The sequence below is a fragment of the Anopheles darlingi genome, chromosome 3, assembly GCF_943734745.1.
Source record: "Anopheles darlingi chromosome 3, idAnoDarlMG_H_01, whole genome shotgun sequence".
Classification (NCBI taxonomy): domain Eukaryota; kingdom Metazoa; phylum Arthropoda; class Insecta; order Diptera; family Culicidae; genus Anopheles; species Anopheles darlingi.
In genome coordinates, this window is record NC_064875.1 from 28,445,939 (window position 1) to 28,458,201 (window position 12,263).

Sequence of the window (12,263 nt, forward strand, 5' to 3'; positions counted from 1 at the left end):
GTCTTCGATTGAAGCTGGGGTGGCCAACAGTAAAAGCTAATTTTGAGCGACATGTTGAACCGAGATAAAAGCACTTGCTTCTTGCGGTGAATGGTGGGTGAGGAAATGTGCGAAAAATCGCCAGTTTTCCACATTACCTCGTGTCTGCCTTTTATTCGTCTCGTGGTACTCAAACCATACCGATTGGCGGAAATATGACGCCAAGGGAAAGACAACCATTTTCTCTCAGCTTCGAGAGAAAGATAGCGGAAGAGAATGATATTTTTATTTGATTTTCGTTGTTTAACCTTTTTGTTGACTTCTTTTTATCTAACTTTTCCTCGTATTTGAACGCGGTCATTAGATTTTTCAGCTTTTAGGTATGTTTAAATCAGATATTTATTTGCCAGCTTCATGGTTTTCGAACTAAACAAGCAAGAGTGTCACGATCGTGGGTAGGAAATGGAATGAAAAGGCAAGTAGTAGCGGTTGATAGCTTTGAGGAGATGAATAACTACTGCGCTTTCGGAAAAGATCGCCAGCTTTTCCGGGAGTATGCGGTTTCCATCTAGGACGAAGCGAACATGTAAGAGTTCACCAGCTTCATATTCGGGCGGATGAGCCGTTTGGGGAAATCGCCAGTTTCCCAACCGATTCAACCGATTGATTATTTGAAATTGGAGGGCGCTACAAGACAGTGGCAGCAATCACGTGTAGAAAGGTATTCCTATGCATGCCATGCCGGTGGATGCCGAAAGTAGGCGGAATACAGTCGGAAAAAGAGCGGAGATCATAGTGGAAGTAGTGTGTGTTTCGTGTGATGGGTGCATCTCGTTGCATCTGTGCAATGTTCGCATTGCAGTGTTGTGACTCCGGAGAGATGCGTTGGTCATCTGCTCCATTCATTCCCGTGCACATTGTCCTAAGTAATCGCTATCAAACACAAAAGTCATTTAGTAACGTAAGAAACAAAGCGAAACAATGCGATTGAAAGGAGTGGACGATAAGGCTTTCAAAATCAATAATTAACATTAAACACACTAAACTAATGTCTGATCGTGTTCGATTAATTAATTCATAATGCTTAAGGAATGGCGGAAAGTGTGTATGCGTGTGTGGCTGAGTAGGCGTGGATGTTGAGGTGAAGTGATCGATTAGAGGAAAAGTTGAATAATCCTAGCTACCAGTACTAATTCGCTGATCGACCAAGTTTGTTTTTTTTTTATTATTTAACTCGATCATTGCGGTGATCATGATGATCGTTTTACAATAACTCCTGTTGAACAACATAAACAAGGCAAAGCGAATACCGACGGGAGGGTCTGTGTGTTTGCCAATCAGCTTGCATCGAACGTTCCGCCGATTGTAATTGTATAAACTTACCGCTAGTATGACCTAGATAATCTGGCCCGTGCGCGTTGTTCATTAGGTGGATAAATCTTTTTTAGTAAAAAATTGAAAAACCAAAACAAAAAAAACACAAAACTGTAAGCCCATGTTTCGCCACGCAGTAAACAGAGAAAAAGATAATAAACGATTAACTCTAGCTCTTTGTATGTTGTTGCAGCTCATAGAAAGCTGTTGTTCATAGAAAGAAACAAACATTGCAACCAAGGAGTAAAAACGAGGGCACAGACGAAACATTATTTTCATCCTGCTTCCGACATCCGACATTTAGAATCCTTCCTTGAATTACCTTCTGGCAGATGCTAAAATGTAGCATCGAGATATAGGACACAAATGTGAGTATATTTGGATGTACGAACCTATAGCATGCCCTCAGGAACAGCGTATGACTCTCATCCATTAATTCACTAGCGTTCATGCTAGCGAGAAAATTCAGATACCTACTATATATTCGTGATTGGAGGGTGTTTCGTTCTACATGTGATGAACTTTCGATCTATTCGGCAAGAAAAGTCGTGAGTGGACACATTATCTGGGTTTAAGCTTTGGTTTAGTGCTGTTGAAGAAGAGGAAGTCGGTAATCGGTGATGGATGCACCAAGGTCACCACAAATCTGTGAACCGATGAAGCAATTCACTGTTGTGTCGAGTAATCAAGTTGGCTAAGGTTCAAGCCGTTAAAAATATTTGTCGCTGAGCCGATTCGCGGGATCCGATCTCCATATATGACGCAGACAATTTGGCAATTGCCATGCTTATCAACACCAAAAGTAATGTGCGAACGATACAATGTCATCGTAGAAAACAAATGAAGCGACTCTACAAAATAAATTATGCGCTGCCCCAACGCCATTTTATTCTATTCTTCTTCGAACAATCCTGAATCTAGATATTGTTCAAACACGCAAAAATGTTTACTTGACACATGACCCGTACTGAGCTAATGGCTTAAACCTAATCATCGCTTTCAGAATTATTCTGACAAAATATTCTAAAGGCTACAATAATAAGGATAATTATAGTGCCTAATCCAGATGGAACAGAAATTATGATAATTTCAGAATCATCAATTTCCTTAAGAGCCACAACGTGATCTGTGCAGACACTCGCTATCCAGTCGCTGTAGTACTGCACCTTCAGGTAAGCTGAGTTCTTATGATTGGTACATTGCTCGTCCATCTTTTCTTCCGTGTGTGATAGAATCCCTACCAGCTCCCAATGGTCTTGCCGCCTGGTCACAAGACCACCGCCAGATTCTGCATAGCAGTTGTTGGATTCATTGGCGAGTCCACCGCAGAACACATCAGGATATATTCTTTGTCCATCGGTGGCAATCGATATCTCCGTGATGTACAGTTGGCTAGACGTTCGATTGAAACCCTTGGAGTCCCAGCACGGAACCTTGCTTGTTACCTGGAGGAAGTTGGACGCATTTTCCTTAGCCATACCGAGACAGATGGGGAGAATGCGATCGGTGAAGGGAACCTCTTGCTCCAGCTCCAACAGTGCGATATCATGTTTTGAACGATGTGGCTTGTATTCTGGATGAATATGGATTTTCCGTACACCCAAACGCACGCTGCAATCGGCATCTGGTTCCTCATCCAAATGATAGTAACCCAACAAGAGCTCAAGCACTTCAACCTCCATTGGATATCCAGTCGTTTCATTCGTGACGCAGTGGGCCGCAGTTAGAACGAAGCGATCGGTGATCAGCGATCCGCTACAACCGTCAACTGATGCCGAGGATTTTTCCACAAAAATGGCGACATCCCACGGAAATGGCTTCTTGCTCAGAAGGGTTTTTTGTTGACTGTTCTTGAAGTGAGTAATTCTGGTGTTCCGTTACTCCACAACGAACGACACTTGCGACGGTTTTTGAACACTCTGAGGTAGTAGAACGACTTTGGACTATCGCCGTTGCTACCAGCTCCAATAGAAGCCAGAGCAAAATCACAAAAGAGTGCACAAGACACCGGTTCATATCGTCGACCGATCGGTTCGAGCAGAAGCTATCAACTGGTTGCGAAAACGCACATTACAAACATGAAAGCAAGAGTGGCCGGTAGAAAATAAGGATGGCAAAAATCACTCGCCATTGATGCTGTTTAGAATATCACGTTTCTTTCCCTGATTAGGATTCATGCATTATCAAATGGCAAAAACTGGTTTTGAACCAGTTTTTGTTTCCTTTAATGTAGTGCTAACTCGGCTAACTTTTGCTGCGTTCTAAGCATGTAATGCGTTCTGGTCCTGCCAAATCGTGATCCAAAACCGAACATCCTAGAAAACCGCATTATCAAACTGATGAAAAAATTATTCAAGAGATCAAGAAACCGTCGGCACTAACTATCCGTTCGATCATGGTATTATTCTCGCTCTCCATTTTGGAGCAAACTACATCACAGTAGAATGGATTATCATCAAAGCAAAAGTAAATATACTATAAGGCTTCTGGTTTTTAGTCATAATCGGCTCGAATAATACATTGATGGAAATTAAAATAGCAGCACCTCTTATTTCCTCAATAACGGATGAAAAGTTCAACTTCAATTATTTTCTGTTGTATGTACTATTGTGTGGTCCGGAACAAATCGCTCGAAAAAGTTAGATTTTTTTTGGCAAACACAGGAAAACTAGAAAAGGGGAACGAAACAAAAATAGCTCACCGTATGATATTCACCAAAATCAAATATGATGTTTCAAAAATTTCCTTTTTTAACATTTAGTATTATGTATACGTGCCATTCATTCGGTTGACTTCAATTAGACGCGATATCGCGATGCAGAAAATAACCCTCACTTTCAGCGACCGATCTGGTTCCCATGGCGATGGTTTCACCTGACACCCATGCTCTACTGTGCACGTGGCGCGCTTCGCTATTCGCTAAGTTGCAATGCGTATGGCTCGCACTCCACACCACACGAAAATCCCTTTATTTATTTTTTCAGAAAACCACTTGATGAGTTGTATGTTGTGGGTTGCAGCATTATCTTGTTGGAAAACAACGTGCAAACTCATCAACCAAAATCTAAGAAGCTTTTCTAAAATGGAAAAGCCTCCCCATATCATTAGCCAACAGCGCAGTTCCTGCTCATCTTCACTGGCCACCCGTCTGGACGACCAAGATTGATATTTTTCGATCCGCCACCATTTGTATCAAATTCAATTATAGAAAACCCATCTGTAAAAACGATGATGGAAGAAAAACGAGTAGGTGAAAAGGAACCGATCGACAAAGTGGAAAACCAAATAGCTCAGGTGTTCACTCTGAGGTTTGCCTGCGAAGAATAGTTCGGTTGAAATGGGGGATAGTAGCTGCATCTGCATTCCATTCCTCGCAAACCGTGAGTTGGCCATCACTGTTCTAGATCCACTAAATTATCAAATTACGCTTTGTTTCAGATGTATCGGACGTATGATTTAAAAACTAAAGAATACTTTATTTACACAGCTATATACATGCTTCACAGCACTACTCGAACAGTCGCTGGAGGCTTTCTTCGTTCAGCGCTATCAGCAGCATTATGACCGCACCAAGCGCCAATCCGCTCAGCTGCGTGAGAATGACTTTCAGCTTCTGGTCACATCTGCTCAGATCGTTCCGCATCTCGGGCACCAGGTCGGACAGGGCGATATATAGGAATGTACCTGCCGTAGCTGCGTATATCCAGCTGACGACCGACTCATGTAAACCGGTTAACAGTAACCCTAGCGCCATTCCTGTGAATGAGAATCATTGTATTAAGGGTTGTTCCTTTGACCTAACGATGTACAACACTTCACTCACCAATAAAGCTAAGCACCGATGATACTATGTTGAGGAATATGGCCCTCCTAATACTGACGCCGGTTTGCAGGAGAAGTGCAAAGTCACCCAGCTCGTGCGGCAGCTCGTGGCAGAGGATGGCGAACGAGGTCGCCAGCCCCATGACGGGATCGATCGCAAACGCTGCCCCGATCGCCAACCCGTCCGTTATGTTGTGCAGCCCATCACCCAGGATCACCATGAAGGCAACGGCTGCCATCGGCTTCGCACCACCCTTCTTGGCCAGCATCGTATTGGCTTCGCGCTCTTTCGACACCTCCCCATGGTCCAGCTCGATATCATCCGACTGATGATAATTATGACTCTGGGCTGCCGGTACGGGTTGTTGCGGATCCACGCGATTACTCTGCGAACTGGGCCCGTGCGAATGACCGTGCGGGCTACCGTTGCGAAACAGTGGCAGGATCATCTCCAAGCTGTACATAAAGAACGCAGCACCGAAGCAACACAGGCAAAGCCAAATGGCTCGTGATTCTGCGGAGTGATCGTGGTCGTCGGTCTCAGCATGCGACTCATGATTGTGCTCCTCATCAGCATGAGGGAGCAATGCATGGGGTAGCAGATGCATTAACGCGTCACCGCACAGTGTACCAACACCAAGACCGATCAGGAACCGCAGTATATCGTCGTAAGCGATCGACTTGGCCAATGGTACCATCGCTACTCCCACCAGACCGCACAGAGAAATAATCAGTACACTGGCCGAGGCGTAGATCCATGCTAGAAAAGAGAAGTAAACATTAGTAAACGCCAAGAGCTGAGCGCATGCATAGTATTACCTTGTGAGAATGGTTTCTTCTCTCGCCGTGGATTGGCTTCCCTTTGCAGCTTTTGCGTACAGGCTCGCTGATCGAGCTGCACCAGGAATGCTGGACAGAGATCCTTAAACTCGGACGGTGTGATTTCGATCCTCGAATCGCCCACGATCGCTCCATCATCGTCGGTTTCATCTTGCCGTAGCTCGTGCAGCTGGTGGTGGGCAAGAGAGCGGCGATGGCGCAGGTTGGCCTGCTTGGCAAGTACCGGATCTTCCATCACCAAGTGCACGATGGACATCGGCGATAAGCAGTATGGGACATCTGTTAAACGAAGTCACGTAAGGGATGTTATGAACAATAAAGCAACAGCAGGTGTTTATGACCTAATTACACGATAAAGAATGTTACTGGCTGGGCCGTTTGCCGTAGGGATTCCCGGGGGGGGGGGAGGGTGTACAATGTCGTTTAGTAGTTTGCTGCCTACACGGAAGTGGTATGATAACGCGCCCGGGCATTAGCAGTGAGATGTCACCGACGATCTTAGTGCCATCATCATGCGAGTCCCGTGAGCATTATTTGTTTCTTTTGGATCTACTGGAGCGAAGACAGTTGCCCCATGGTGGCTGAGGTGAAAGAGGGACACACTCGGTCTAGGTGGAACTATTAGGCACCGTCAGTGTGACAATGTTTACAGGACAGTTATTTTCCAAGTAGGTCAGTCTAAACCCTAGAAAGCATTCCATATTGTACACCCTTTTCTATCCAGCTATTTTGATAATACGGAGCACAGTTGTATGGTGTTGGCCACTATGCAGAAAAAACATTCGTTTGCCTGGTTGTTTAGAAAAGAAAACCTCAAATTATTATCATTGTTTATCCTATGCTTAATACAGGATGCAATTCGTTGCTCCAGTTAGTAAATACTACTACCAACAACAATCGAAGAAATTTGGGAAGCTAACACATTTGGTAAAGTAAGTAAGATACCTCAACAAACATGTATGCTTCAAATTTTTTATAATTGTAATTTCGGTTTCCAAAAGTATGTTTCATGCATAGAAATCATGAAAATAAAAAAGGAAATAAAAAACATTTACTGTACACAAATAGAACATCAATACTAATCGTAAGCAAACATTAGTGGCTAATATTTGGCTAGTAATTGGGTGATTAATTACTGGATAGCATGGTCCAAAAATGTGAATTAAAGTAATCGTACATTGTAAATCAATAAAATGCTTAAAAACTGTTTTGTTTTTCTTTTCATTAGTAAAGATCCCTAGACGCGAGATATAAATCGATACAATGATCAAGCAATTTATATTATTATTAACTACTAATAATAATAAAATACTAAGTAACTGTACACAATTTAGAAGCCGTACCATTAGGACCACATGTTGGTAGTTAATTTGAAAACAAAATAATTTTTTTTAGTATAATTGTATTCATAATACCCTCCATACTATCTAATAACAAAAACTAAGTACATTAGATCCCTCCATGTTTGCTTCAAAATAATGATCAACGATTCTTGGAATTCAAATTTGAAAGAAATGAAAACTATCAACAACAAAGATGTCTAGAAACTAGATACATGTAGACTAGATCAATTATGCCATCAAACTAACACACTCGGACTCTGTTCCAATGAAAAGTTGATATAGAGGAAGAAATTTTATTTGTTATCATTAATGATCATCGGAATGGTCATTCCGATTGGAACGTTTTCCACATGTTATCGATATTAAAAAGTTCGATTGGGAACGTTAGTGCACATTAAAATCTGATCTGATAGGATTAGAATCTGATAAGATTAGAATGGTTTTAAAATGCTGATCGTAGCTATTAGCCGTAAAACTCATTACTGGTAAGTAGTATCAATATGTTTCAGTGCACAATCACTCATTTTAGTGCACAAAGAATAAAAGAAAACCTGAAAAGTGCTTTTTCACATAAGTCCGTAAATTGCTATAAATCATTTTCTTTTATCGATAACACTTGGCACTAGGCTAAGTGATTTATTCCTAAAATATTCTTTTCTTACAATTGCGCGGAGTGAATACACTTGAGCTATTAAATCAAAAGAATCCTCGTTTGACCTAGTTCCGATCGTGTTCCCAAACAAAATCCTCCATGATCAAACTGATTACCCAACAAGCATCTTCTACCAATGCTTCAATGGCTCAGTATGGACAATTCGCTTACAGTTCCAAGAATCACTCCAGAAGGTACCGGGAAACACCAAACTTCCCCCACCGTGGGCGATCACTCACCTGGTGATCACATCACAGATTTGCATTGCGGAGAGACGGAGAACGCCAACGGCATCATCATCATCATCATCATCATCATTCACTTCACCTTATAAACCGGTTCCCTCAGCATCGGCCAATGGCGGAGTAGATGGTAGACAGAACAGAAAATACCCTTTAGAAGTGGAATGACTGTCTGGCTCCCGGCTGAACCGCATTCTCGCTGTGTACCGCATCCGCTTCATCGCCGGCACCATAATGAGGCTCTGGCGCGCATCTAAACGGCATCTTCTGGCTCCCCCCGGCTCGTGACTTGAACGATAGTGAAACCAACGTTGTTGCTGTTGGAATGTACATCGCGAATCGTCGATTTTAACCCCCGTGGGGGGGCGCCTTTACCCATTTCGTAATAATTCGTAATGGGAGTCAGCCAAACGAAACGGGCGCATTGTCGCCAACCGTTTTTCATTCAAAAAGAACCACGAACGAGGGAGAAAGCAACGGCAGCTCATTATGTTCGGCGCCATTTTCTGCGCATACTTCTGCGTCGATGCGCACGAATGCCCCGTTCCCGGTTTTCCCGATTGTTGCCGGGATGGAACCGGACCGGACGATCGGTGAGTGACTTGAATGCTGATGAGTCCGGGTCCGAGTAGCCCTTGTTCGCGATCCCTGATCGGGCATCATTTCAAGATGCCAACGTGCTGCAGCCATGCTGGAGGGATTTGAAATTCCAAGCAGCGCTCCGTTCCCCGTGGTGGAATGCTGGATCGACGCTAGAATCGTCCATTCGCCCATCTTTAAACACCTGTACTGCAGTGATCAGCAGTTGCAACACATTTCGCGCATTACCGTACCATGAGCGAAGTAGTGCATTGGTTTGTAACTCATCGAGCTAGCTAAAGGTCCAGCCCGGTGGCCAGGGTCAAACATCTCACGCGTCGCACTCATAGACAAATGGAGACGCTGGAAAGCATAATGCAAAAGAGAAAGGCCCGATGCCAGGGCGAGAAAAAGAAAGTGTCCGGTGTGACCGCGGCCCCGCCAGAGGCCGAAAAAAAATAACTATGGCGATCGATTTGCGATCAGTTCACTGAACCAGCACCAGCACCAACACCGCGCAGATGGCGGCCGCACAAAGATGGAGTTGAGCGAGGAAGCTGTGATTGTGGTCCGTGACGTTCCGTGGCGGGTCTGCTACTGCGTCACACTCAACGATCAAGATGCCGCTGGGGCGTAGGTAGGGCAGCCCGAGGACAGGTCTCGTCTTGCTTAAACGAGATATAATGAGGTTCAGCGTACGATATGATGCGAGGCCACATCTACGGAGTCACATCATCGCCATCTGTGGCCATTATCACAGAGCCAACGGCCGTCATGCTGCCCGTCATTGTCTAGTTAGCGTGATCTAGACAGTTTCGGGGGATCGGTTATCGTCATCGCAACGCAACGCAACGCAACGCTTCCTCCGCGCCTCGTGCGCCACTGCGAGGACAGTGGGAGCAAAAGCGACGCCACAAAAGAACCGAAAACACCAGAAATAGTTCTGGAGTCGGTGCACCACCTTGCTAATCGGTTGGCCAAACAGTGGTTTTGGGCTGGAACGAATCCTCCGTGCCGTGAGGTATTGCGCTGATGAGCTTCAGCCTCACATCTTATCATTTGATAAACATTCCGTGTTTCGAAAGGTAAATCAACCACACACACACACAACAGAGGCACGTTGTTCGAGATTAGCCGAGACGAACCGGTGTCTCCTTCCAACTTCCAGTGTTGAGCAGACGTTCCTTAGCATGCTTGGTGGCCAGGGGTATGTAGGCGGCCACGGAATTGGCCAATTGACCGAGACTAGGGGCCACTGGACGACCTGGTATCTCGTCGCTCCCCTAATTGTGCTCATGCGCTCATTACGCTCATTAAGGTGTTTACCGTTGTCTTCTCGGAGCAGTGCAACAGTTGGTCAACATCTGATGCAACATCTGATGCAGACGGATCGCGATCTACTTTGTTGAGCTGTTTTTTTTTGTGTCGCCGCGAGGGAGGGTAGAGGAGCTTACTTTTGTTCCGTGGATGCCGATGCCGTGGATCGTGTATGTCTTTGAAGATCATCTCCTGCCACACGTGATCGCCATCGTCGACCGCGTTCAGTCCGGGCGTCATCCCACGCTCACCAGCCCCACCAGCCGGGGCTGGTGTCTGTGGTACGGAGTGAGTCGGTGTGACCGTACTAGTAGTGCCACCCCGGGAGCCCTCATGATCATCCGCATGCTCGTGGTGATGGTGGTGGGGCTCCTGCTGGGCACGCCGATCTGAAGCTTCTTGAGGGATTGTGCTGGCGAACGTTATCACCGGTGGCTCCACTGTCACACCATCGCCTATCTCTTCCTCGTTCTCATGATGCGGATGATGATGGTGATGATGATCGTGCGGTGACGGTGATTGTTCGCCATTGTAAACGTCGTAATCACCAAAGTCGTACCCTTCCGGGCGATGCTCCTTCAAGGTGTGCGAACCGGGAAAGTCCAGCCCACCGAGACCGAGGCTGTGCATCAGATGCTCGAGACCCTGTGGAACGGAGGGAAGGGAAAGGAAAGGAGGGTTGTTAAGTCGTAACGTAAAACGTAAAAAAGGGCCCCGCAGATCGCACGGATCCCTATCATTAGACCGGAGCGGCTCCGGTCTCGGTTCGCCAAGGCCAACCGCACCAGCTTCACCGCTGCTCACCTCGAAGGAGATCACACCCTTGCTGCCGTACTTGTTGAACAGATATTTCAGAAACTTGTTTTCGCTGTCGACTGCCGGTGGCGTCGTCGTGGTCGCCGTCATCGTCTGCGTTGCCTGCGGCTGCTCGGACCGATCTGGACCACCGATCGGACGAGTCTCGGAGGCTGCTAGCGTCTCGGCGGACACCGCGTCGTGCGCAGCGATACCACTAGGTCCCGCCAGCCACAAGACGGTGCCAAGCAGCATGGCCAGGGCTGGGACAGTTGTGGTTCGCCGAAACATCATCATCACGAGTCACTGTCAGGGCGTTCTACTCGTTGTGATTCAACCGCGCACTTAATGGCTGTGGCCACTCTATCACCTCTCTCTCTCTATCTTATTCAAATAGCACACATACACTACCGCACACACACGCACTGCAGTAGTCGGTAGTCGCCTGCGGCCGTCACAAAACCCCTCTCGGTAACCTTCCTTTCACTTTAAGGGACTTAAGAACAGCAGAAGTTAGGATGTGGCCTCCATCATTCCAGTCGATCGAGCATTCGTCTTCTTGTTCGCCACCACGACACTCAAAACTCGCACGAGATCACCGGAAAGCACTTGAAACTCACGGAGGATATACACTGCATCCTATCGCATGCCCCCCGGAAACGTTTGGATTCCGTTCCGTCCTCAGTAGTAAGCGCGCAGGCGGATCGCGGGAGGGTCACGCTTCTCGACAACACAACAAATAAACGGAGGGGCAGTGCCGTTCGTGTCGCACCTCGGACCGCACCGGGACAATAACTATTGTGTGTGGGGACACTGCTGCTGCTCACGTTGGTAGTGGCATGATGATGGTTACCGACGAACTGTTGTCCACCGTCGATGGTGCCGGCTGTTTTGGCTCACGGACCGAACCGAACCGAGTCGCTCAGTGTGTTGCTGCTGCTTCACACCACCATCCCCAAACCACACCGGTCCGTCGAGCGCGATCTCTCTGGGCGTTCTCTTTCATCTTTCATCAGCTCTCCACTACCTGCCGGTTGTGTGCAGATCCGTTGTTGGGGCTTTCGGTGCGTGAGTGCACGTTCCACGTGAGATCAGACAGAGCGTTAGCGAGAAGTGGGGACGCCCCAACGGGGGCGAGAAGGATGATGGATACCTCAGTCACCCCTTTACCGGTGCGAGTGCTGGTGGAGCTTTCGGATCAGCAGCGATCGTGTGAGTGACCGTTGCTCAGCCCAGCATCACGCCGATCGCAAACTCAAACAATTCGAGCGCGCGTGTGTGCGACCCTTCCTCTCCTGCAAATTTGCTGCTGGTAATTCA

General features: G+C 46.5%; 3 protein-coding genes across 48 annotated transcripts in view; 1 reads left to right on the plus strand and 2 right to left on the minus strand.

The window, feature by feature from the left end:
* LOC125957803 (dystonin) overlaps positions 1–1,525 on the plus strand; it is a 164,679-nt gene extending 163,154 nt beyond the window's left edge. For all 46 annotated transcript variants that reach the window (XM_049690747.1, XM_049690748.1, XM_049690745.1 and 43 more), the window contains one exon: positions 1–1,525. This exon is cut by the window's left edge and continues 612 nt beyond it. The gene's annotated coding sequence lies outside the window, so the exon portion shown is untranslated.
* Positions 1,526–2,310: 785 nt separating this feature from the next.
* Positions 2,311–3,035, minus strand: LOC125955383 (vitamin K-dependent protein C-like). Its single transcript, XM_049686517.1, has one exon. It carries the CDS (start codon positions 3,033–3,035, stop codon positions 2,340–2,342), a length of 696 nt encoding a protein of 231 aa, XP_049542474.1. The 3' UTR covers positions 2,311–2,339.
* A 1,753-nt stretch (positions 3,036–4,788) lies between these two features.
* On the minus strand, positions 4,789–11,875 carry LOC125957819 (zinc transporter ZIP10). Its single transcript, XM_049690803.1, has 5 exons — positions 10,953–11,875; positions 10,286–10,793; positions 5,995–6,294; positions 5,177–5,935; positions 4,789–5,109 (listed from the first exon to the last, which is right to left on the minus strand). The coding sequence occupies exons 1-5, from the start codon at positions 11,238–11,240 to the stop codon at positions 4,862–4,864; spliced, it is 2,103 nt and encodes a 700-aa protein (XP_049546760.1). The 5' UTR covers positions 11,241–11,875; the 3' UTR covers positions 4,789–4,861.
* Between the last annotated feature and the right edge of the window lie 388 nt (positions 11,876–12,263).